The sequence below is a fragment of the Vulpes lagopus genome, chromosome 8 (genome assembly GCF_018345385.1).
Source record: "Vulpes lagopus strain Blue_001 chromosome 8, ASM1834538v1, whole genome shotgun sequence".
Lineage (NCBI taxonomy): Eukaryota > Metazoa > Chordata > Mammalia > Carnivora > Canidae > Vulpes > Vulpes lagopus.
Window position 1 is genome coordinate 69,001,621 of NC_054831.1, and position 26,784 is coordinate 69,028,404.

At 36.5% G+C, this 26,784-nt stretch overlaps 2 protein-coding genes across 4 annotated transcripts in view; both read left to right on the forward strand.

The window, feature by feature from the left end:
• TRDMT1 (tRNA aspartic acid methyltransferase 1) overlaps nt 1-9,004 on the forward strand; it is a 56,932-nt gene extending 47,928 nt beyond the window's left edge. For all 3 annotated transcript variants that reach the window (XM_041767355.1, XM_041767357.1, XM_041767356.1), the window contains exons 9-11: nt 1,318-1,375; nt 2,437-2,566; nt 8,498-9,004. In XM_041767355.1, coding sequence (XP_041623289.1) covers nt 1,318-1,375; nt 2,437-2,566; nt 8,498-8,598 — 289 coding nt within the window. In that variant the 3' untranslated portion in view covers nt 8,599-9,004. The remainder of the gene's footprint in view (nt 1-1,317; nt 1,376-2,436; nt 2,567-8,497) is intronic.
• A 13,385-nt stretch (nt 9,005-22,389) lies between these two features.
• On the forward strand, nt 22,390-22,995 carry LOC121497651 (S-phase kinase-associated protein 1-like). Its single transcript, XM_041767414.1, has one exon. The coding sequence runs from the start codon at nt 22,462-22,464 to the stop codon at nt 22,951-22,953; it is 492 nt and encodes a 163-aa protein (XP_041623348.1). The 5' UTR covers nt 22,390-22,461; the 3' UTR covers nt 22,954-22,995.
• The last annotated feature ends 3,789 nt before the right edge of the window (nt 22,996-26,784 follow it).

Genomic DNA, 26,784 nt, shown 5'->3' on the forward strand with positions numbered 1-26,784 from the left:
AAGCAAATTTAAATTTTACTCAATTTTTAAAAATAAATAATGTGGTTTTATGGTTCAAAAATCAAAGGTACAAAGATTGTGAGACTCCTTTTTCTGTCTCTCTCTTGCTCATCCAGTTTTCCTGCTTACATACAACCAGACATTTCAATTTACTCTCTAATCTTCCAAAGGTATTATGTGTGAGGGTTTATTTAAATATATATGTTTCAAAAAATATATATATATATATGTTTCACCCCCTTTTTTAGGTAAGTGGTAATATACTGTATCTGTTATTATGTACTTTTTTCATTATATAATATCAACTGAATGTTACTATATATGAGTACATAAAGAACTTTATCATTCTCATAGTATATCATAATGACTTTTATTGGTTACCTTTGGGTTATTTTTTGAAAGTTAATATGTTTTTTTATCGATTTTTTTAAACCTACAAAGAAGGGGAAAATCAGGCCTTTCCAGAAAATTTTGTAAAAGATCTCAATCTCTTCTGTTAATGCCACTCATCCTCACTTGATGAGTAACTGTATGATTTGAATCTTCAGGATTTATTTTCACCCACTTGTTAGCTTTAGCTTTCATGCATACTATGTCCCACCTCAACCATACCAGATTTACTCTGATTTTATCATGTTCTGCCCTTGTATTTCCAGGGCAACTGATTTATTGCTTTCCATTGCCTTAAAAGACTTTACTCAGCTGTTGTCTGTTTCAAGTCTGATAAGGCAAGACTTATCAGTTTGGTAATAAAACACAACCTTGAAATTCTTTTGTAATTATAAAGATGGTATAAGGGAAGCCTTTCTATAAAAGTCTATTTTAGTGTAGATTATATCTATATAATCTGTACATACACACATACACCATACACACATATGAGAAAACAGAGGTGATGGTTCAGGAGTTAAGAAATAGTAGCAATTTATTTTCACCTATATAATGTTTGGCTTAATGTGGCAGGGATGCCAATATTGAAGAGCATTTGGATATAAATCATACAATTTGGATATGAATTTGGATATAAAGCATACAAATGCATGCTTTTTAGTGATAAGCATTAAGATACTGACAATACAAAGAAATGATAATAATGTATGATTCCAAGTGGTTTTTACACAACTCAAAACACTATGCCAGGTTTAAATAGAATGATCTTATGTCTTTCGCCCAGTGATTTTTCACTTATTTGTGTGTTTCAGACTATTTCAGAAGGATGTAATTATGTAGATTGGTTAATGCATTTAAGAAGTATTTAAGAAATTTCACATTAACAAATACATTAGATGCTGCATAATACATGTGTTAATCTTACAGTTATGGAAGCTACGTAGAAGGGACAGGATCTGTGTTACAGACTACAGAGGATGTGCAGGTATTGTATATTGTTTTAGAACTAAAATATTTGAAAATTATTTTAAATAAACCTATTTAATACTTAGAATTTGAGAATATTAAAATAATTGTATATGTTAAATTGGGAATGAATATACACATTATTTTTTTAATTTGTTGCTAGATGAATTTATATACAAAGAATATTTCACATTTCACTTTCTCTTTTCTTATTCTTATCTTTGCTATTCTTTTTATTCTATAAGGAGTAAATTGAAATTTACAGCATGCAATATCTAATGTTCTCTAAATGATGTTCTAAAATGATCTAATGTTCTAAAATGATGCACAAATATCTTAATATTCCTTTGGATCACACACTATAAAACTACCTTTTAGGGAAAGAAAGCTACAGCTTAGCAAGACTCTTTATTAATACTCCATTTGTAAACTCTTCAGGGCATCATAGTTGAAAACAAGCTTGATATGCTGTAAAAATCTTTTATACTTTTGTATCATTTTGAAGTCAAATCACATTATTTTCTATTATGCTGAATTAAACTCTTACCATTAGTAAAATTTACCCATGGTAAAAATCCTGTTAGAGGCAAATGAATAGATTTAAGAATTTATAGTTACCAGATGTATTTTATCATTTTAAGAAAATAATTTGATGAAATTGATCATAAATAGTAAATATTTTAATGATATATCTGTTAGCATTATGGAGTTGATTTCATTGGTTGATCAGGTTTCTTTTTTTTTATCTCTTACTGTATTTCTTTATGTCATGTTGCCATTGTTTATTTCTTATGATTTAATTTTTGAGGAATCAGAAATGACAAGTAAACAGGAAGTTTCCTAACTTGTTCAACATCAAGTTCTTTGTTTTCAGACATTTCAGTTTTGAAGTTTATATTGCCCATGATGGGCCAATTACAGAATCCATTGGAAGAGACGTTTTGCCCTGTGCATTTTGCTACTGGCTATTACAGCACACTGTATGTTCATCCTTTTTAAAGTGTCTCACAAGAGATGATCTTATCTTAACAAATCTACTGGCACTCTACTTTATCAATTATCTTGACTGTTTTCTTACAGATTGAGGATATCTACAAATCCCTTACCAATTTGTCTCAAGAGGAAAAGATAACAAAATTGTTAATGCTTAAACTTCGATATTTCACTCCTAAAGAAATAGCAAATCTCCTTGGATTTCCTTCAGAGTTCGGTATGTGGGATACACACAGACCCTAGCTTTTGTGTATTAAAGGTCCCAGAGTTCAAAAGAGACTCAACAGGTGTATTTATGAATACACCCTTGCCCAGAGAGATGGATGTAAGGAATCTTCCTGTCCTAGTCAGACCATTTTTTACATTTTCCTTCCCTCTTCTTCCTGCTTTTGTTCCTAACCTGACTGAGTCCATTTCCTTCAGCCTCCACGCCCTCTCCTTTTATTCCACTAATGGTCTCACGTGGTTTTCGGGGAAGAAGGACCAAATCCACAGTTCTTCCCCTCTCCCCACCGATGGTAGTTAATAGCATGTCTTTCTCCAGCTTTATTTTCTTGATTCCAGAAGTCTTGTTGTAATAACCCCACACTAGATCTTGTGAAAGAATGCCTAGAAATGCCCTCTTTATGAGGAAATTAAAAAGTGGTTGAGGAATTAATTTATTTTTTTGGTGGAGAGTGTATTTGTATTTACCCTCTTCAAAGACACATACTGATCAGTTACCCACCTTTTGTCCTCCCTGTAAGTGGAGAAAAGAGAAGGTGGAGAGGTGGTCTGGGAAAGTGTTTTCCTAGCGGAAAGAAAGGGTGACTCAGGAGCACAGATGCCAGAATGGACAAGAGATTATGGTGTCTGAAGCAGGGAATCTCAAGAACAAAAATGAATATACAGTTGCAGAGTATGAAGGACTAAGTCCTAACCTCCTTTGTGGTCCAGGCAATCTAGGAATTGTTGGTGTTAAGAGATTGGACATGTTGCCCTTGCCTTGTAAAGTGCCCTGCCCCATCCCTGACCCCTCCTTCCTGGTGCCTGTGCTCTCCGTGGTAGTGATGCCATCAGCTTCTTAGGCTGTCAGGAGTGTGTTGCCAGTACCTGGCTCCTGGTGACTGGGAGGGTGAGGGGAAAGACCTCCCTAATATGCTTCCAGGTCTATATAAAGAGGACACATGTGTTTGATAACACTGGGGGATTGATTGCAGAAAAGCCAAAGTCTTCTAAATCCAGTATTGTGATATTAATACAGTACTCTTTTTGAAGCAGATAATGAGTTAAATAGATCATGTTTTAAATTCTAAATAATGGACTTACAGATGAGGTTTTGGAACACACCCTTCTGTACCTTACGAATAAAATGACTATATAATTTGACTGTCCTCTTGGTAATTGGTTCTCTGAGTGTAGTCACAGCAACCAGGTTTATTTTGTAACTCTCTGCCTTTTTCTTGGTGATCTCATTCAGTCGCAAATATCCTGGGGAGTGTTATTTAAAAAAAGCACAAACTTTCCTTGTCTTAGTCTATGTCACAAAATGAGTGAGAACATCATAAAACAAAGAGCTAAAAATTAGACTCAGGAATTTAGTTCCCAGTCTGCCTTTTTGTTTGCTTTTTTTTTTTTCTTTTTTAGGATGAGCAGTCAAAGGTATTTTCCATAGCACTACAGAGAGAAGAGATTTACTATCTAATAACTAATTCCTACGTTTTCAGTGCATGCTTCTTTAAACAGTAGAGTCAGTGCAGAAATACAGACAGGTAGCATGGACCCCAGAGTCACACTGAGGAAGTTTGAATCCTAACAGCACCTTAACCCTCTGCTTTTATTTACCCCTCTGTAGAATGGGGGTAATCCCAGCATCAATTTCACAGGGTCATTGTGACCATTAAGTGAATTATAATATGTAAAGTGTTTGCCCACCATCTGACATACAATATAAAATTTAAATGTCAGCTTTTATTTTTAAAATATTGGACATTAATTTGCTTTTTTAGCCTTCATAAATATTTTTTCTGATCATTTAAAAATTTTACATGGGTAAATTAGGATTTTTCACAGCTTTCTGAAAATATATGTATAATACATACAAGAAAGCCTTTTTAATTGCTTGAGTTTCTTTTAAAGTATGTGATATATTTTATAATCAGGCTTGACTAATGTCACCCCTGAGCAGCACTGTGACAGAACTGTCCTTCATGTGTGCTTCCAAAATTATTGACTCTGAATCTGAAATGGGCATTGTTTGAGCTTCTTGTGCACTGTCAATGATGGATTTGTATCGATCCTTTCATACATTTTGTGCTGGTTCTTTTTTGTGGCTAGTGGCGTGCATTTGTGAGATAGCGAGCTTTGGAAGAGGCCACTAACCTATACTTACGGAATGAAAGCTGTTATCTTGACCTTGTTAATGCTATGTTTCTTTGTTTTTGAAGATCGTTATTATTTTTAATGTACCCACGTTTTTAAAAGTCACCTTTTAATTTAAAAAAGTTATATCTTTATATAAAATACACAAGCACTCACACGTATATAATTTTTACAAATCTGACTTTTTGCTTTCAAACCTTTCTTACTCTTTGATGTAATCTTAATATTACAAAAGGTCATCCCTGGAATATTCTAAAAGTCTGTGATATATTTGTATCTCTGGCTAATTTGAATGAAACAATTTTTTAGATGACTAATGTACTTGCCTAAGACATATTATCTTTATAATAGCAATTTTATGGTCTTGCTCAATTGCAAATATAATTTTATTATGTGATCACTTATTTTATTACAGTAAGTATAATGTCAAGTGTTGATGAAGCAACTTTATCATAACCAACTCTTCCTTCTGGTCCTCACAAAACATACCATTTGCTTTTCTTAATACTTTTTAATTATTTCCTTCATTTTGTTGTATAAATTGCTTTTCCTTTATTTAATTGCTATGCCAGAGGATACTAAATATGAAAATTGTAACTGACATTATAGTGTATACTTCATGGACAGTCTTTTATGTTGCTATTTGTAAGGCTTTGTTCTAGCAAATTTTGTATCTGTAGGCCAAATTTTGTTTGAAAAAGAATATAGCAAATGGAAGTGCAATATGAGAAAGTGTATTTGTGAAAACAGAATACAAAAAAAAACAGCTTGAGGGACTTGTATCCAGAATATATAAAGAACTCTCACAACTCAATAATAAAAAGAAAAATAATTCAACTAAAAATGGGCAAAGGATTTGAATAGATGTTTTCCAAAGAAAATAGACAAATGGCCAGTAAGCACATGAATAGATATCTGCATCATTAATTATTAGGAAAATGTAATCAAATAAGATACTGTTTCACAAAAATGACAGTAACAGTATTGACAAAGATTTTTGAGAAATCAGATCCCTTATCCATTGCTGGTGGGAATATAAAATGGTGCAGCTACTTTGAAGAACAGTTCAGGAGTTCCTCAAATGTTAGATGTGGAATTACTTTATGAGTCAGCATTTTCACCCCCAGGAATATATCCAAGAGAGCTGAAAACACATGTCCACAAAAAAATCTATACATAATGTTTATAACAGCATTATTCATAATCAAAAAGTAGAAACAATCCAATGTCAATTGGTAGATAACTGGATAAATAAAATACGATCTATCCATGCCATCGAATAGTGTTTAAAGAGGAGGTAGTGTTGGTACATCATGTTACGATGAATGAATGAATCTTGAAAAATGCTTACTGAAAGAAGCCAGAAACAAAAGACAACATTTGGTTCCATTGATATGGAATGTCCAGAATAGGCAAATACATAGATACAGAAACTAGATTAGTAGTTGAAGGACAGGGAGGGGCAACGGGGAGATGATTGCTAATGGGTGCCAGCTTTCTTTCTTTCTTTCTTTTTTTTTTTTAAGATTTTTTTTCTAAGTAATCTGTACATCCAATGTGGGTCTCAAACTCATGATCCCGAGTTCAAGAGTCACATGCTTCACCACCTCAGCCAGCCCAGCATCCCTCTTTATCTTTTAAGTGAGACATAATTGACATATAATATTGTTACAGTTTTAGGTATGCACCATGATGATTTGATATGTACATACATTGAGAGATGATCACCACAAAAAGTCTAGTGAACATCTATTATCATATACATAGTTCTAAAAAATTTGTTTCTTGTAATGAGGATTTATTGTAACTTTTCAAATACACAATAGAGTATTATTAACTATAGTCCCAGGCTGTGCACTCAGGACTTATTTATTTTATAGCTGGGAATTTGTGCCTTCCAACCTCTTTAACCCATTTTGCCACTCCACCCAACCACCAGTTTGTTGTCGTATCTGTGAGTGTGATTTTTTTTTGTATGTCTTTCCTTGCTTTGTTTCTTAGATTGCACATATAAGTGAGATCACAGAGTATTTGCTTTTTTCTCTGTCCATCTGTATTATTGCAAATGGCAAGATTTTATTCTTTCCGTTATGACTGCATAGTATTCCTCTGTGTGTGTATGTGTTTGTGTGTGTGCATAGGTTGTTTCCATATCTTGGCTATTGTAAATACTGCAATGAACGTGAGGTGCATATATCTTTTCAAATCAATGTTTTCAATTTTATTCCATAAATACCCAGAAGTGAAATTGCTGGATCATATGATAATTTTATTTTTAATTTGTTGGGGAATCTTCATACTGTTTTCCATAGTGGCTACACCAGTATACATTCCCTCAATATATTTTGCATATAAACCCCTTATCAGATTTATGATTTACAAATATTTTTCTCCCGTTCTGTAGAGTGCCTTTTCATTTTGTTGATGATTTTCTTTGCTTGGTTGTGCAAAAGCTTTTTAGTTTGATGTAGTCTCATTTGTTAATTTTTACTTTTTTTTTTTTGCCTTTGCTTTTGGATTCAGATCCAAAAATCTGTTGCCAAGACTGACTCTTACTTTATTGACTGTTTTCTTTTAGGTATTGATGGTTTCAGGTCTTACATTCTAGTCTTTAATCTATTTTGAGTTAATATTTGTGTGCCAGAGCATGATGCTTCCAGCTTGTTCTTTCCGAAGATTGCTTTGGCTATTTAGGGTCCTTCGTGGTTCCTTTTGAGTTCTAGGATTGTGTATTCTACACAAATGCCATTGGAATTTTGATAGGAATTGCCTTGAATACGTAGACTGCTTTAGATAGTGGACATTTTACTAATAATCCTTCTAATCCATTAGCATGGACTATCTTTCCATTTGTATCTTTCATTTCTTTCATCAGTGTCCCCCAATTTTTAGTGTATGGATCTTTTACCTCCTTGGTTAAATTTATTCCTAGGCATTTTATTTTTTTTTTGTTGGAATTGTAAATGGGATTGTTTTCTTAATTTCTCTTTCTGATAGTTTGTTTTCAGTGTACAGAAGCACAACAGCTCTTTGTATGTTAATTTGTATCCTGAAACCTCACTGTATTCATTAGTTCTAACAGGTTTTTTGGTGGAGTCTTTGGAGGTTTTGTATATATAATATGTCATCAGCAAATTGTGACAGTTTTGCTTTGTCCTTTCCAATTTGGATGCCTGTTACCTCATTTTCTTTTGCCTAATTGCTCTGGGTAAGACTTCTAATACCATATTGAATAAAAGGGGCCAGAGTGGGCATCCTTGTCTTGTTTCTGATCTTACAGGAAAATTTTTAGCTTTCTACTTTTGAGCACGATGTTAGCTGTGGGCCAGCCTTCTTTTTGAGGTAATAAAAATGTTCTGGAATTAAATAGTGGAGATGATGCAAAACTCTGTTCTAAAAGCCACTGAATTATACATTTTAAAAGGGTTAATTTTATTTCCATAAAGCTGTTATTAAGTAAAGGAAAAGAACTGTGAAATAATGGTAGCCACCACTTTTCCTAAAGTGCTTTAAAATACAGATTTTGATGAATTTTGTGGATGTTATGGGTGTACTCATGTATACACTGAGCATAATATGTTATGTGATATGGTAATATCACATTGTGTAAGCAATGTAATCTTATATTTTTGGCTTCAAATTCTCATTTGTTAATTGAATTTCATGTCAATCTTAGGGACTTACTTATGTGAATGACCACTATGTTCTTACTAAAGGTTACATCTTTTATCTCTGGAAGTTAATATTATAAATGATTGTATTATAAATTATTATCTCTCTTTTCTAGGATTTCCTGAGAAGATAACAGTGAAGCAGCGTTATCGGCTACTTGGAAATAGTCTCAATGTGCATGTAGTAGCTAAACTAATCAAAATTCTCTATGAATAATTTAAAAATAACTCTGAAAGATGGTCGCATTATTTCTTCATATCCAGATGGTAATTCTGAAATTCTATTTTGAATTGATTTTGGTGAAATTCAACTAAACTCTCTTTATCTCTCTTTAAAAAGAAATTGGATTTATCATAAAAATGCCAATTTTTTCCCTAAATTTGTATTACTGTATTTTGTAAAACAGAAATTATTACGTTTTTGGAGAATGTATTTTCATATGAAATTGCTAAATATACATGTAAAATATTCTCTTTTACTATTATGATATTAGCAAATTTAGAACTATGGAGATTGAATGTCTATGTGAGTATTTTATGAAGTGTTGTGACTGGCGTAGTATAGTGAACCTGAGAAATTATATTTTTGTATGTTAATTAAATAAATTGCTTTATGAATCCTATCATTTTATTTATTTGTTAGGTGATTAGTTCTTCATGCTAATATGATGATTCTAATTCTGGCCTGTTTGAAACATTGAATGTTTTACTTAATTCCAATCTTTAAACATTTCTTAATTTTATCAAAACAAATGCATATAATATTTTAAAACAAATACTCATAATTCGATGTTATACAACAGTCAGAAGAAAATGTCAGAAAAATAATCCTACCTCCCGATTACTTCTCCACTGGAAGCTACAGAAAATGGAGGTAAACATTATCTAATTTTATCTTTAATTCTACCTCCATCTGAACCCTGAAACTTCATTGTCCCTTCTTCATTTGTAAATACTTTCCTTGAGTTTACTATCATCAGAGCTTGCCTTTGTCTTCCTTCTCTGCTTCTTATAAGTTAAATTTTCCATCAAGTTCTAAGGAATGTAGCTTGGCAGATTTTAGGGAGGAAACTGCCCTCTGACCCCAATTCATGTGACTGTTCTATGAATTAGCTTTTTAAACTTTCTCTTTTTCAGTAGACTTCTTGGAATTAGGGTTTCTAATCAAACTTTTGTATAATCCTGTCATTTTGATTTTAGTGACAAAAACAAGTAACAAAAAGAAGAAAAATTAAAAGAAATAAGACCAGAAATATCACAAGATTAAAATGATATTTTTATCTTTAAAGGATAATCATTTTGATGTGTAGAAATTAGAACCCTGTGCATTGCTGGTAGAAATGTAAAATGGTGCAGCCACTGCAGAAGATAGATGATGATTCCTTTAAAAAAATTAAACATACAGTTATCATATGACCCAGCAATTCCACTTCTGGGTATTTACCCAAAAGGATTGAAAGTAAGGACTTGACCAGGTATTTGTATACTAATGTTCACAGTAGCATTATTCACAATAGCCAAAACGTGGAAGCAATCAAAGTGTCCATCAGTGGATGAATGGATAAACAAAATGTGGTGTATACATACAGTGGATTATTATTCACCCATTGAAAGAAAGAAATTCTGACATATGCAATAACATGGATGATCTCTCGGGATATTATAGTTGGTGAAATAAGCCAGACACAGAAGGGCAAATTTTCTATAATTCCACTTATATGGAGTACATGAAAGAATCAGGTTCATAGAGATAGAAAGTAGACTAGACATTACCAGGGCTTGGGGCCTGGGAGTTTATGTTTAATGGGTGCAGAGCTTCTGTTTGGGGTGGTGAAAAAGTTTTAGACATAGATGGTGGTGAGAGTTGCATAGCAGTGTAAATGTACTTAATACCACTGAACTGTATACTTAACAATCCTTAAAATGGCAAGTTTTATGTTATATACATTTTACCACAATTTAACAAAAATACCCTAATCATTCCCCACCACCATTTTTCAGAAAAACTCATAGATAAATATGGATATAGGGAAGTTGTAGGCCAATGCATATACATATCAATTATCACACCTACATTTTGTGTATAGTATTTAAAGACAAACCTTAGCACAAGTCTCATAAATTTTAGTACACAACAATCTGAAATTACTTTGTCACACTTTCATTAGGTTCTCTTCACTGCTGAAAGAATCTTACTAATAAAAAGGTTCAGAGTTTTACTATGATTAAGCTATAATTATAGTGTCCTATGCCCCATTGAGCAATGTTACACAAAATAAGTGTTGAGTTCCAGTGCACCAACTATAAACCCATGAAAGCTCTGTAGAGTGTTTTCTTCCTAATTATAAAACAGAATATTACTTTGTGAATTTTTTAAAATTATTGAAGTATATTCAATATAGTGATTCTTGCCCTTGAAAATAAAAAAGTAGCAAGCATAAAACTCACACCTTAATGAAGACATATTTACAGTGTCATTTATTTAGCATATACATACATGCAAAATTAATCTTAAAAATGTTTTAATGAATGTCTGCTCTATGTTTTTGGTAATAAATATGCCTAACATTTGTTCTACAAATCCTGATATTTGGACTTACTGTTAATTTATGCAGTATTTTGGAAACTACAGCCTCTTCTTCTAAAAAGAACTATATGTAATGAAATCTTTACCATTTCTAACAGTAAACTGATTTTTAAAAAAGATTTTATTTATTCGAGAGAGACAGAGAGTGAGCAAGAGTGGGCACAAGCAAGGTGAGGGGCAGAGGGAAAAGCAGACTCCCCACTGAGCAGGGAGCCCTCTGCAGGGCTCGATGCCCTAACCCCAGGATCATGACCTGAGTCGAAGGCAGATGCTTAACTAAACTGAGCCACGCAGGTGTCCCAGTAAACTGATCCTTTATCTTCCTTTTTGTATCACTTCTTTTGGTGCTTTTTCAAATTGCTTGCCAAATAGTTTAAAGTTATTACTCTGCCTCATACTTTTAGTATGAGGCAACTCATACTCAACTTTTTTGGACCCCAAACTAATGAACAAGAGATAACCAAATGAATTAATACAAGCAAGATGAATCATATTGGAAAATTATTTTGCAAAGGAGATAGGTAGTCATCATACTAGAAAGAGCTGGAGCTTGAGAGTCTTGTGAGGAGGTAGAGCCAAATGACAGAAGGAAGGGCACACATCACCCCATTACTAAGGGATCAGTTGACCTTCAGAGCATCCTACACATTTCGTTCTGGCTCTTCAACAAGACGTGCACCTGGACACTGCCCATAAAAAGTGAGACAATACTCTGACTACCAGCCTGTTTGCTCCCCTCTCAAGATAGAACCTTTTCAAGAGACGAAACCAGGAGTTGAAGTTGTGAAAGTCAGGACTATGCAGCACTTTTTAAAAAATTGAGGGTAGTGGGTAGGATTCCTTAACAAAAATACCAGTCTGTTTTCTGGTTCAATCTCAACATAGTTCTGGTCAGAAGTTATTCAACTAGAGGCCTCTGAGGATGGAGAAATGAAGCTAAGGACACATAAAACTCGTTAATTCTAGTGATTGCAGTGCAGAATGAAGAAGCAACTACTGTGTTGGCCCAACCTCGTGTATACGGACAGATGCATCGTGCGTGCCAGCTGATGTGTCTGCATCCAAACTGAAGTGCCTTTTTTTGGAGAGGGAGGTAACTTTATAGTGTAAAATCAGAATTTAGGGGTGCCTGGGTGGCTCAGATGGTTAAATAAACATCTCCCTTCGGTTCAGGTTATGATCTCCAGGTCCTGAGGTCGAGCCCCATGTTGGGCTCCCTGCTCAGCTGGGAGCCTGCTTCTCCCTCTCCTGCTCCTCCCCCTGCTCGTGCTCTCTCTCTCTCTCTCAAATGAATAAATAAAATCTTAAAATCAGAATTTAGAATCAAGAGGTTCCCAAATAAGCCAAGTAAAATAATAAGAATCTAATTTTAAGTCCATGTAGATAAAGCAGTTAAATGTGTTTTCCTAAGGCGGTTATGCTATTGAAAAGATGGCTAACTTTTTATTATTTGATCTTCAGCTTGGAACTATGACTATTTTAGGTCACAAGTTATAGACTGGTTTACAAATAGCTTTGGACTTTGAAATTGAGTGAGGGTCATATGATCTCAGCAGTTTTCTCAGAGCCTGTGGTTGAACTCATTATGTAATTATGAAATTTTTCAAGACAGCCTTTGAACCTCCTTGTACTAGAACTCTCTTCCTCTCAGCTCTTAATGTGTTTCATACAACTATCCTATCATACAACATCCTGACATTCATTTATTTTTTTGATCTGCTTCTAATCCAGTCTCTTCTTTCTCCATTCATCATACCAAGATATCTCAGTATGCCTATAATATCTCATTTAGGAACCCCTTTGCACATTTTATTAAAAGGCAGTAAGAATCTGAGACATTTTCCTCAACTTCAGTTTATATCAACCTGTCAGCACCATTTTTCCTCTCATCATTCCTTCACTTTGCTACTAAAATTTTAAACCTACAGTTTGAAAAAACAACAACAACATAGTTTCCTAGCCTCTGTGTCTCTTTCTCTCTTTAGGACATGTAAGAATATTTTACATTAAGATATTCATGCTCTTCGAAATCTTTTGCAAACATGACCCAAAGTATTTCACTGTTCGTCTTGACTTGTGAGTTTATTCCTTTTTAAAATTTATTTGTTCAATAAATATGAACATGTGCAGAGAACTTTTTTGGCTTCTGATGCCTGAAGTACTCAAATAAATTTGTCATATTCACCATAGGTTCTGAGTCTTATTTTCAACTACATCCAACACTTACAGCTCTCCATCAAGTACACTATATACTAGATTCCTAAAATTTTCAAAAACTTATTTTCCTATAAATATGAATCTAGATAGACATTTTCATAAACAAGAAGATGGGAAGTTAATTTTCCCATAGAACTCTTCTTCATAGCTTTAGAATGTTCTCGTTTCTTTGCTTGTACATACCATGGTTTCATCATTTACTTCAAGGATTTGCTCTGTATTTTGTTTGTACCTTTATGTCTATTCATATCAGTGCAGATTTAAATTATAAGAGTGTAAGTAGGAAACATGTTTATTTAGCCAAGTTGGCTCTATAATCAGATGAGATCACCTGGAGAGTCTAAAGAGAGTGGAGAGCAGAGGTCTAGAGCTGAACGCATCCATTACTAAAGATTTAGTCCTTTATAATCCAAGCCACTTTTCTAAGATCTCACCCTTTCCTACAACTTCTTTTGCCTGTGATACCCAGATAATTCCAGATCCAATATTTTTCTTAAGCCCTATTCTAGAATTTTTATGCTGGGACATCTTTAACTTGAGTATCTTGCTGTCCCATCAAACTTGGATTATTTGTTCTTTTTGTTTTTTTAAAGATTCTATTTATTCATTCATGAGAGACACACAGCGAGAGAGAGAGAGAAAAAGAGAGAGAGAGAGGCAGAGACACAGGCAGAGGGGAGAAACAGGCTCCATGCAGGGAGCCCAATGTGGGACTCGATCCGAGACTCTGGGATCATGCCCTGGGCCGAAGGCACTAAACTGCTGAGCCACCCAGGCGTCCCCAAACTTGGCTTATTTGAAAACAAATCATCGTCCATTTAAAAATCAGTTCTACTTGGGGCACCTGGGTGGCTCCATCAGTTAAGCATCCAATTCTTCTTCTTTTTTTTTTTTTTTTAATTTTTATTTATGATAGTCACAGAGAGAGAGAGAGAGAGGCAGAGACACAGGCAGAGGGAGAAGCAGGCTCCATGCACCGGGAGCCCGATGTGGGATTCGATCCAGGGTCTCCAGGATCACGCCCTGGGCCAAAGGCAGGTGCCAAACCGCTGCGCCACCCAGGGATCCCTAAGCATCCAATTCTTGGTTTATGCTCAGGTCGTGATCTCAGGGTTGTAGAATTAAGCCCCATGTCAGGATCTGCAGTTAGCATGGATGGAGTCTGCTTGTCCCTCTGCCTCTTCTCCTCCCCCTTCTCTTTCTGTCTCATAAATAAATAAAAAATAAATAAATAAATAATAAATAAATAAAATCTTTTAAAAAATCAGTTCTACTTATGATTAGTTTCAATATTTCTCTTCATGGTACTGCTTCTTTCCCAATCTCCCAAATTCAAACCCATCGCCCAAGATCATTGTCACCTTCTTTCCTACTCTATTTTCATTTATCAGCTTCTATTAATAAAATGGCCTTCCCAAGATGGCCTTCCCTGAGCAATGATTCACTTTAGGAAATCAGAAAATGTCACTTGGAAACCTCAAGATATACATGCCCAATTGCAACCAGATTTGTATGCTTGGCTAAACATGTCGACATTGAACAAATTTCAGTCTTCTGAATTCAATCTAGCATGAATATCATTTTTATAAGATAGTTGTTATTCTACTCAGCTAGTTCCTTACACAAGTACAGTTAAATGTCACTCATATACACAAACTATTGAAAACACCTAATGGAATGTGATAGTCCTTATGTAGTAGATTTGAGTTTGCTGTTTGAAAAGCTAATGGTATGGGCGGTTAAACAATGAGCTGGATAGTTGCTATGATTTGAATTCACTTTAAGTGAAAAAATCCAGTATTTTGGAGAATATAAACTTCCAAAAGAGGAGGGATTTTTAATTTTTTTTCATGCTACCTTCCCAGGGACTAAAACAGTACCTGGCCCATAATGAGCCCTTAATAAATATTTGTTCAGTGAATGACTATAGTCCCCGTTCTGGATAGATACTGAAGCTGTCTAAAAGACCATCACACTATAGAATTTAAACAGCACCTTTAAGTCAGTCACTCTTGAGAACTGTTTATGTTACTTCTACTTCCTCCATACTGAGAGGAATAGCCAAATTTCCTCAAGTTTGGAACACATGATTTAAAAAGCAATTCTAGGATAGGGCTTGATCTTTTGAGAAAGTTGTACAGGTAGAAATTTTTTAAAATATTACATTCTGACTTCTTGTCTGGACAAGAGGGCATGCTCATTTCTCTTTGCTCCTTCCTAAGTACAATTATCAATTCTGGATAACTAGGATTCTAAAATAATGCAAAAGGCATCAGAAAGAGATGGGTAGGAGGAAGAAAACAAGCCAGCTAAGTAATCCCAAGACTGGAAGGGAAACGTGGTTGCAGAGTGTCTTACAACCTCCCACCCAATAGGAGGTGACCCAAACTTGGTTGTTTCCTGACTCCCAACCTCAAAAATACAGGAGTCCATCCTATCCCAGATGGAACTGGAGTCCTGATGACCGACACCAGGTGAATCATACCACCAGCAAGGGCAATATATAGGTGTCCCCACTGACAAGTGCCCAGGGGAAGCACTGTTACTTTTCTGCAAGGCCTGAGCCTTCTCTTCCTTGCTGAGAACCTGGACAGCCAGAGGGCACTACCAAAGTGGATCCTACCACCAAAGGCCTGATCCAGGAAGCTTTTTCATCTCTATGGACAGGAAGCTTCTTACCCCAATCTATAGGTGCCAGTGACCTACATGGGGAAACTTCTTCCCCCTAAACCAGCACCATTGAGGACCATATGGAACCCCAGCAGGACCAGATAAGCTAAACACACCGAAAGGCTCTGAAAATTAAACTGCCCTTTTTGGCCTACCAATAAGTAGGCCAGAGTCTGCATGCTAAGCGTAAATAGAGTGATTACTTGCTAAAGTGAAAGATTAAGACCCAGAGTCTCCTAACAGACAAAATATCCAGGATGCAGTCTAAAATTCCTTGTTGTACCAAGAATCAAGAACATCACAACTGGAATGAGAAAAGATAGTTAACCGATGATGCCACCAAAATGAACCAGATGTTGGAATTACCAGACAAGTATTTTAAAGCAGCCATCATAAAAATGCCTCTACAAATAATTACATATTCTTTCAGAACAAAAATAAAAGTTAACAAAAATATCACTATGTTGTGTACATTATTTACCAATTTTTAGAAAAAGAAATAATGGTGATTATTTAACTGAAAAATACAATAACCAAATAAACTTAATGAATGGTACAGTAGACATGACAGAAGATTAAATCAGGAGCTTGAGGGATCCCTGGGTAGCTCAGTCAGTTAAGTGTCTGCCTTCAGCTCAGGTCATGATCCCAGAGTACCAGGATGGAGCCCACACCTGGCTCCCCACTCAAGGGGAAGTCTGCTTCTCCCTCTGCCCCTCCCCCTGCTCATGTTCTCTCTCTCTCTCAAAAAAAAATAAATAAGCTTAGATCAGTAACTTGAAAATAAACCAATAGAGTTTATGAAATCTGAATTAGAAAAGATGGGGGGAAAATGAACCTTGGTGATCTGTGGATAATAACAAAAGTGCCAACATTCATATATTTGAAGTCCCAGAAATAGAGAAGAAAAAAGAATAGAGCTGGGAAGACTATACAAAGAAATAATGGATGGAAACCTCTCAGATTTAGCAAAAGATACAATTATACAAAAACAGCTGAGTGGATCACCAGTAGGATAAACTTAAATCCAAAAGACACATCATAATTAAACATGAAAAATAAAAACAAAGAAAAAGAAATCAAAAGCACCTAGAGAAAAGTGACCCACTACAGAGGGAGACACAATTTGAGTGACAGCAGATTTTCATCAGAAACCATGGGGATCAGAAAGGTGGCATAATATTTTCAAGTGCTGAAAGAAAAAAAACTTGTTAATTGCAAATTCTGTTCTCCTCCCAACTATCTTGCAGGAATGAAGGGGAAATAATGACATTTTCAGGTGAAGCAAAACTGAAAGTATACATGGCTAGCAAACCTACCCCAAAAGAGTGCCTAATGGAAGTTCCTCAAACAGAAATGAAATAATAAAAGGCATCCTGGAGCATCAGAAAGGAAGATAAATGGAAATAATAGAATTGGGGATGCATTTGCAATAAATATGGTCCTCATGCCTTTTATTTTTAAAATTGTTTAATTTAAATTCAATTTGCCACATAGAACACCTTGTGCTAGTCTCACTGTGTGCCTTCCTTAATGCCCATCACCCAGTAACCCTATCCCCCCCGCTGCCTCCCCTTCTGTAACTTTTATGAACTTTTATGAACCACATTTGATGATTGAGGCAAAAACTCTAATTTCATCATCTGAGGCTCAAGACAATGATATTTAGAAGTAGGGAAGGTCAAGAGACCTAAATGGAAGTGAGATTTCATTTAATGTGAAGTGGTAAAATGCTAATACCAGGAGACCGTTGTTAGTCATAAATGTATATTGTAATACCCAGAGCATCCACTGGAAAAACTATACAAAGACATGCACTCAAATGCTATGATTAAATCAAGATGGAAGGCAAGGAAAGGGAAGTAAGATGGAGGAAACAAGAAAGAAACAACTAATTAATTAAATGGCACACCAACAAACAAGTAGAGGAAACAAAACAAATGATTAAAGGGCATACGAGCTCAACCACCTCAATCATTATCTTGAGTATAATTGGTGAAAATACACTAAAATATGGATATTGGCAGAGTGGATAAAAAAACGATTTAATTACATGCCATTTACAAGAAACTCAAATAATGCAAGTGGGTTGAAAGTAAACATGATGGTTAAAACAAGAACCACAAGGGGAATCTACCATAATATAATTCAAAAGGACAAAAGGCTATAGAAATGAAAATATTAAATGTAGAAGAACTAGAAGCGTGTTACATGCCCTTCAGGGAGACAATAGTGAAAAAAGTGATTATGAAACCAGTCAAAATGCTATGCAATGTGGCAACCCCTTTGAAAAATAGTTTGGCAGCTCTTCAGAAAGTTGAGTTACCATATGGCCCAGCAATTCTACTCTTAGGTGTGTGCCCAAGAGAATTGAAAACATATATCTGCACACAGACTTGTACAGGAATGTTCACAGCAGTGTTACGCTAATGGCTGAAAAGTGGAAAGGACTCTTAAGTTCACCAATTGACGAGCAAGTAAACAGTGTGGATATCTGTACACTGGGTCAGCCACAAAAAGGAATAAAGTACTGACATGTGCTAAAGCATGGATGGAACCTTGGAACATGATGCTACGTGAGAGAAGCCACACCCAAAAAAGCACATTATATAATTTCATTTTATATGAAATGTCCAGAATAAGCAAGGTAGATTAGTGGTTTCCAGGGGTAGAGGAAGGAGGGGGGACTTGGGGGGTACAGGATTTCTTTCTGAGGTGATGGAAATGTTCTGGAATTAGTGGTGATGGTGGTACAAGTCTGAAAATACTAAAAAAAATTTAATTGTACACTTAAGTAGGGTGAACTTTACGGTATATGAATAATATATGAGTGTATATAACTTTATGCAGCTTTTTACAGTTATTGTCAAGGGAGACTAGGTGACATTGAATCAGGCTCATGTGAAAAAAGAGAAGAGAAGACCCAATTTTATACATGTATATTCTATGATTTTAACTGTGAAATTATTCATCTGTAAATAGATTGGAATAAAATAATAGATAAGGATGACAGATTAATGAATTCAAAGTTTTCTTGTTTATACTCTGCAAACTGAATATAGTATAGTTACATTTCTTTTATCATTAAAGCATTTTTTCATTCAAAGCCAGTACTCTATCCCAAGTCTCTACCGTGGAGTCTGATCATTTTAAACTAGCTTCAAAGCCACAGCCCCCTCTGCATTCAGATGGCATGTAATACAGTCTCCTCCCTAGACATTTTACCCCCAGGCCAGGGGCTGCATCTTACTCTGTCCTGTCTGCTCAACACCTCTCTCAGATGCTGACGAATGGTAGGTACCTAATAAATAATTGTCCAGTTAATCTGACTTGAATATGAGCATGCTGAGTTTTATAGCAGAATAATTATGGTCTTTGATGACTAGGAGAAGTGTTGGAATAATTCTATCAGTCAACCTAATAAGAAAAACACATTAGGTTTTTATAGGAAAATTATTTAATGCCAGAATTGTGTGTAACTCTTAGGGGGTTGCTTATGCTTCGTATGAACATAGTCTAGGAATTGTCAACAAAGCTTGATTTATCAGTACTTCTGTAATAAATATAGCCCAAGCTTCTATATATTAAACAAAATAACAATGGGACAAAAGCTTTGGTTTTCATAGATCTTGGAATAAGGGCACTGAAAAAGACCTAGAAGTGAGGTCATCTCATCCTTCTTTCTGCCCTGATGACACCTTCTATCTTCCCATAGATCTGTGTGGCACTTCAATTAACGAATCCCCTGGGAATGATAGTGCTTTGTAAGGCATTGGCCTTCTGAAAACACTCCTCCCACCATAAATCACTTCCATGAAGCAAAGCCTCCCATTGCCAGATAAAGATGTTTCTGTGTGCCTCTCCTGTTCGTATCTTCCCAGTTAAAAGTACAAGAGGCAGAGTTCTGTAGTGTGCCAAATATCCCTAGACTCTTCTTTTTTTTCCCCCTGTCTCTGCTTGGTGGTGACAGGCTCACATCACTTGCTGTCGTCCTCCACCATATACAAAATATTGCTATGAAAGTGCACTTCTCCCTCTGCAATAGATTGGAACCAATAGAAGTTGCAGTTGTTTGCCACCTACACTTCTGTGGCCCCGCATATTCAGTGTTAGTGCATTGTGGCACTTATCTTTGACTGTGGTATATATCATGGTGTCTGAATCTTGCACTTCATTGCCTTGTTCAGGGAATTTCAGGAAACACCAGGTACAAACTTCATTTTATTCTTTGTAGGTTACCTTGAGAAGGAATGTCAGGAGGGTTTGCCCATGGCACTCCCCAAAGATAACCTCCACGTCACTGCTTCATAGAAATTAAGCTCAGATGAATCCAGGAGAAGTGATGAAATTCTGGTTTCAAGAGCTTTGGGAGGTAGAGAAAGCTGTGCTATTTTCTCCCTGGCTTGTGGAGCCATTAATCCTAGTAATTTCTGTTTACTCTGGCATGTGCTCTATCCTTGGCCAGTCCTTCTCTCACAATGACACAAGGGCCCCCAGTCCTTATTTTATGTTTTCTAGAATATGTGACATGAGGTTAACATTGTAGATGGCATGTGTGTGTACATGTGCCATTAGCACCCCTGTGCTCCTCATCTGAAACCCTAGTCTGGTATTACATTCCTTTTTCTGAATATGAATTTTCTTTTTTTTTTTTTAAATTTTTTTTAAAATTTTCATTTATTTATGATAGTCACACAGAGAGAGAGAGAGAGGCAGAGACATAGGCAGAGGGAGAAGCAGGCTCCATGCACCGGGAGCCCGACATGGGATTCGATCCCGGGTCTCCAGGATCGCGCCCTGGGCCAAAGGCAGGCGCTAAACCACTGCGCCACCCAGGGATCCCTGAATATGAATTTTCTTAGAGTCTCCTTGTTTATGTAGGGAAACCAGAAAAACCAGAAAAGTCCTCTAAACTCTCAATAACATATAAATCTACCTTCTCAGGAAAATCTCTGCCAAACCTGAATTATTCAAATGGTAATGATTAACTCATAATTCTTTTCCATTCTACTCAAGGATAATTGCAATCATAGTTGTAATGAGCATGGAGAACAAATGCCTGGATTATGTTCCCTGAGTCAAGACCGACCACACTGCATTCACAGAGATCAGTTCATCACAGTAGCAGATGTGCTCATTTCCTAGGAGGTAATGCATTTCCCGTAAAATGAGCAAATGGATGGTTTTAAACTTACACCAATTTCCATAATTATTTCATGTAATCCTTCATGAAAATTGAATAGACAATTGGAACAATATTGTATTGCCTTGAAATTTTGTAGAAAATCACAAAACTAGCATATGTAAATGTACCTTTTAAACAATGAAAAAAAAAAAAACAATGTTATGTCCCTGGAGAAGAGAATGAGTTCAGTGTCATGAAGGTTATAAGAGATCATTATATTCACCAGTGTTTCCATTAATGGCTAAAAATGCAGATTAATTTTACAGTGTTCTCTGTTAAACTGATATGAAAATTAAAAGGGACCAAAGGAAGTGCCAAAGCCAGATTGGAGCTATAAAAATGAGATGGGAACTGGATATAGGATATAAGAAACTTGACATTCTTCCTCCAAAGCACCTTTGCTTTTCCACCCTCTCCTCACTCCCATGCTGATCCAGTCTGCCACAAGGTGAGTCCAGCTGGCCTTCCAGAAATACCACACCAGGTTTATTTCACTCAAGATGTAAGACCAGGTCCATTCAAAATTCTTCAGCCTGCCCCATAAGGCCCTCAATCAATGCCCCCGACTTTACCCAGCCACCTTTCTCCAAAATGACCCTCCTGGATTTACAGAGCCACATCTATACTCTGCCCAGACTGGGTTTAGGACCTATCTTTCTGTTTGGTATATGCTGTTTTCCTAATAGCATTTTGGTATATATTTTGTCCCATGTTGTCATATCCATCTTTATAGTGTTGTGCCATGACAGCTCTCTAGAAGTGTACATATACCTTTGTTGCAACCACTGAGGGTCATGGCCTTTACTTCTTTTGAATTTTCCTCAATGTTAAGAATGTCGTAATACCTGCGATAAATGCTTATTAAGACTATAAAACAATGGGATTTGGAAAAAGCTAGGAGGAATTAAAAATGAGCCTCTGTATATAAAATAAGAGTTGTCAGAATTATATCAGCGTAGTGGTGAGGCACTAAGAATTTGGAGAAAAGACTGAAAACAAGGGCCTAAATAAAATCTATACACTTAGCAGTAAAGTTTCTGGCATCTTTTCTCACCCAGATAGAAAACTAGAGGACTTGTTTTTTTAAGAAAGTGAATGTCCCCAGGGGAAAAATACCTTCAAAAATGAACATTTGGGGTTCCCCAGTGAAACTGCCAGGTTGCCATTCTGTCATCCCATGATAAAACTTACTAGTAATGAACACCATCCATGCACACAGAGTTTATCATCCACTCTTTAATGTTTTTTTTTCTTAAACTAAAATGGACACCTAAAGTTCAAAAGCATTCGAGGAAAGCCTCAACACAGAACAGAAAGACCTAACAAGGTAGAGGCCTTGTTCTCTATGTCTCTCCCCTGGTCGGCAAGGCTGCTCTGCTCTTGTCAGCCTCCAGCCCGCCGTTGGCTTGAGACAGAGCACCATGCCTTCAATTAAGTTGCAGAGTTCTGATGGAGAGATATTTGAAGTTGATATTGAAATTGCCAAACAGTCTGTGACTATCAAGACCATGTTGGAAGATTTGGGAATGAATGATGAAGGAGATGATGACCCAGTTCCTTTACCAAATGTTAACGCAGCAATATTTAAAAAGGTCATTCAGTGGTACACCCACCACAAGGATGACTTCCCTCCTCCTGAGGATGATGAGAACAAAGAAAAGCGAGCAGATGATATTCCTGTTTGGGACCAAGAATTCCTGAAAGTTGACCAAGGAACACTTTTTGAACTTATTCTGGCTGCGAACTACTTAGACATCAAAGGTTTGCTTGATGTTACATGCAAGACCGTTGCCAATATGATCAAGGGGAAAACTCCTGAGGAGATCCGTAAGACCTTCAATATCAAAAAGGACTTTACTGAAGAAGAGGAAGCCCAGGTACACAAAGAGAACCAGTGGTGTGAAGAGAAGTGAGATGTTATGCCTGACACTGTAACACTGTAAGGATTGTTCCAAACACCAGTTGCACTGCCCTGTTTATAATTGTTAATATTAAACAAACAGTAGACAAACGCAGCAACAAATCAGTTGTTTTAACAGAATATTGTCCTCCTTGCATGTGTAGTTTGAGTACAGATTCCAAACTTATGGCTGAGTTTCTTCTAGTATGATCGAAAGTTTCTTTTTTTCTTTGCTCTTAATAAACTGAACTGTGGGTTCTCTGTAGAAGGTGGCGTTGTGGGCTTCCCCTCTCTTTGTAAAGTGTTTTCTGCCTAGTTTATTGTCTGGTTAACTTTAGTTTAATGACCTTTTAAAAGTTGGCGTTGTAAATAAAACAAGTTGAAAAAGGTTTCCTGAAAAAAAAAAAAAACCTAACAAGCAAATATGAGAAAAAGAGCTTAGAGAAACCAGAGACCATGCAGTAAACAGAAGAAAGCTTCAAAAAGCAACTATAATATTTTTCGAATAACAGGAGATATTATAACCATGAAACAAGAACAGTAAAGGGTTTTTGACACTAAAAATAGGAAAGTTTTTTAAATAAAAATATTTTAAAGATAAATACAAAGAACTTTTCACAAAGTAGAATCAAAAAGGATAAAGAAGTAGAAAACAGAAAAAAAAAAGTTGTGAAAAATCATATCAGTCTCAGAAAAAGAGAGAAATGGAAATATGGATGCAGCCTTTAGAGACCATCTGCCTCTCTTACTGAGTGAAGATGCCTTCCCCACTCTGGGGCAGGGAAGGAAGGTCTTTGTAAAATGCAGACTCAGTGAGTCCTAGAATGAACCTGAGATTTTTGCATTTCTGGCAAGCTCCTGGGTGACACCTATGCTGGGTCCCTGGACCATGCTCTGAGTAAGCAGCAAGGCTCCAATCCGTCTCAGATCTTCCCTGCACCCATCATCAATGACTAAACCACTTGAGAGTGAGGGCGTGGTGCAGCACTGGGTGGCAGGTGCCCCTCAGATCTCATTATATCCAAATCTAAACTCAAGGTCTTGTCTCCAAAACCTCATTCCCCGATTATTCTCTCTTATTCAATTATTAACACTTCTATCCTTCCAATTTCTCATCAAGGAACCTGAACTTCAACCCTTCCCCCTTAACTGCCCGAACACTTCTTGGGTAGATCCCATTTCCCGAATACTTCTCTCAGTTTCCTGCTCTCTCTCTCTCCCAGTGCCTTCACCAGGGCCTTCCCAGGTCACATATCTTTCACCGTACTCCAGCCTCCTGGCTAACTCTGCATCTGAGACTTGGCTCCACAGGAATGCTTGTTCAACACAAACGTGACCATGTTAATCTCTTGCCTAGAATGCTTTTATAATTCTCCATTATTTAAAATAAAACCTAAGCTCATAAAATGACATTTCAACGTCCTTCTTGATCTGACTTGCCTATTTTAGAAATTTCATCTCCCAGGAATGCACACAGCTTTGGCCATGTTGACTTCTTTTCTAACTGGAAAGCTTTTTGTGCACCATTTCCTGTGTCTGAACTTCCCAATCTGGCTACTTTGCCTGGAGAACCATTCATTCTGTACGACTCAGAGGGTCTCTAGGGAAGCCTGCCTTGCTCTTCCCAGGCAGAGTTAATTCTATTCTCTGTTGGGATTTTCCCTTTTTCCTTTATTTTCTGTTTTTCCCTTTTGTCCTAATCAGTGTTCTGACTCTTGTGAACCCTTCTTAACCAGCAATTTTCCTCATGTGAAATTCTAGTATAATGTGATTTCCTTCCATGTACATCTTTGTGGGTTTTTTTTTACATTTTTAAATTTAAATTCAATTTGCCAACATATAGTATAACACCCAGTGTTCATCCCGTCAAATGCCCTCTTCAGTGCCAGTCACCTAGTTACCCATTCCCACCCACTTCCCCTTCCACAACCCTTTGTTTATTTCCCAGATTTAGGACTCTCTCATGGTTTGTCTCCCTCTCTAATTTTTCCCACTCAGTTCTGCTCCTTTCCCTTATAATCCCTTTCACTATTTCTTATATTCCACGTATGAGTGAAACCATATGATGATTGTCCTCTGATTGACTTATATCACTCAGCATAATACCCTCCAGTTCCATCCATGTGGAAGCAAATGGTGGATATTCATCTTTTCTGAGGGCTGAGTAATATTCCATATATGTATATATATATACCACATCTTCTCTATTTATTCATCTGTTGAAGGACATTGTGGTTCTCTCCCCAGTTTGGCTATTGTGGACATTGTTGCTTTGAACATTGGGGTGTTGCTTTCCCTACATCTGTATCTTTGTGGGTGCAATTGCTGGGTCATAGGGTAACTCTATTTTTAACTTCTTGAGGAACCTCCACACTGTTTTCCAGAGTGACTGCACCAGCTTGTGTTCCTACCAACAGTGCAAGAGGATTTCCCTTTCTCCACATCCTCTCCAACATTTGTTGTTTCCTCTCTTGTTACTTTTCGCCATTCTCACTAGTGTGAGGTGGTACCATGCACATCTTTGATGACCATAGGATTTTCATTTGTGCAATGTTTTGGGAATTATGAAGACAGGTGGGGACTGATGATTCCAAATAGAAAAAGGAGGTGAAGTAGATGGCACAGAAGGAGCAGAGGTTGTACGAAGACATCTTGGAGAAGCTAAGGGAGGAAGAAAGGAATAGACAGTTCTGATTCTTACAACTGCATTCTTGTAGTTTTGTAAGGGAAGAAGGAGGGAGAGAAAGGAGCAGAGACCTCTGTAAGCATTGCTGTGGAGCCAGGGCGAGAGGGAAGTGAGACCACAAGGCAGGACTTGGAGCAGAAGTCATGAGTTGTTGATTAGCAGCGTGCTGACACACAGATGGAGAGAGAGATACAACCTTGATTCCATATTCCTCCCTTGAAGTCCCCAGTGAATGTCTCTATTCTGGAATCCACTTCCAAAAGAAGAGAGATGAGACCCCACTGATTTTCCTTGTACCCAAGATTTTAAAAATCAACTTCTATCATTTCTTGCCTTAATGAACCCAAACCCAAGTGGTGGGAGAGGAAGGATATGTATTATTATTTTTATTCACATGGTAATAACAGTATCTATTCAGTGGACACGTATGTGCCAGAGACCAAATGTGCTAAACTAAACACCTTAAGGGCTGTTTTTATCTTTCTGAGGATGAAGAAACAAAACCACATAGTTAGGAAGTGATGGAGCTGGAGTTTGAACTCAGATAGGTGAGCTTCAGACCCCATGTTCATCACCCTTCAACCATGTGGTGTCCCCTAGACACACCTTGGAAGGGAAAAATCTACAATGTATTTCATTTGCATTCCTATCATTTTGTAGCATAAAGGGCTAATATGTAAAGGGCACAAGCAGGGTATTTGTGGAATGTATTCTGGATTAGGGAGGAAATGGGAGTTCTGTTAGTCAATGAAGGACAGGGTTTCAGGTCAGATCGGTAGAAGGTTTACCTTGGGGGAGGGAAGAAGGATGATGATTCACCTAAGTCTGTAGGTCATGGATTCTTAGACTATTTTAATTTCTCTTTGCTGAAGAAATTCCAAATAAGGCAAGCAAACAGAATGCACGATAATGCCATGGAAACAGCCATTGATTTTTAAATTGCTTCCACCAAGTCATCATTTGCAGAAGGGTCTGACTTGTCTGTTGATCTCAGCTGGAGTAGAGTAGGAGGTGAGCTGGAGGGAAAATTCCTCAAGTCACCAAAAGTCAGTCAGACCTTGAAAGGATCTTTCTTTCTTCTTTCTTCTTTCTTTTATCCCTTTCTTTCCTTTCTTTTCTTTCTTTCTTTCTTTCTTTCTTTCTTTCTTTCTTTCTTTC

Bases quoted from the DNA above. Each gene is read 5' to 3' on its own strand.
- LOC121497651 (XM_041767414.1), top strand. From the start codon at position 22,462: ATGCCTTCAATTAAGTTGCAGAGTTCTGATGGAGAGATATTTGAAGTT.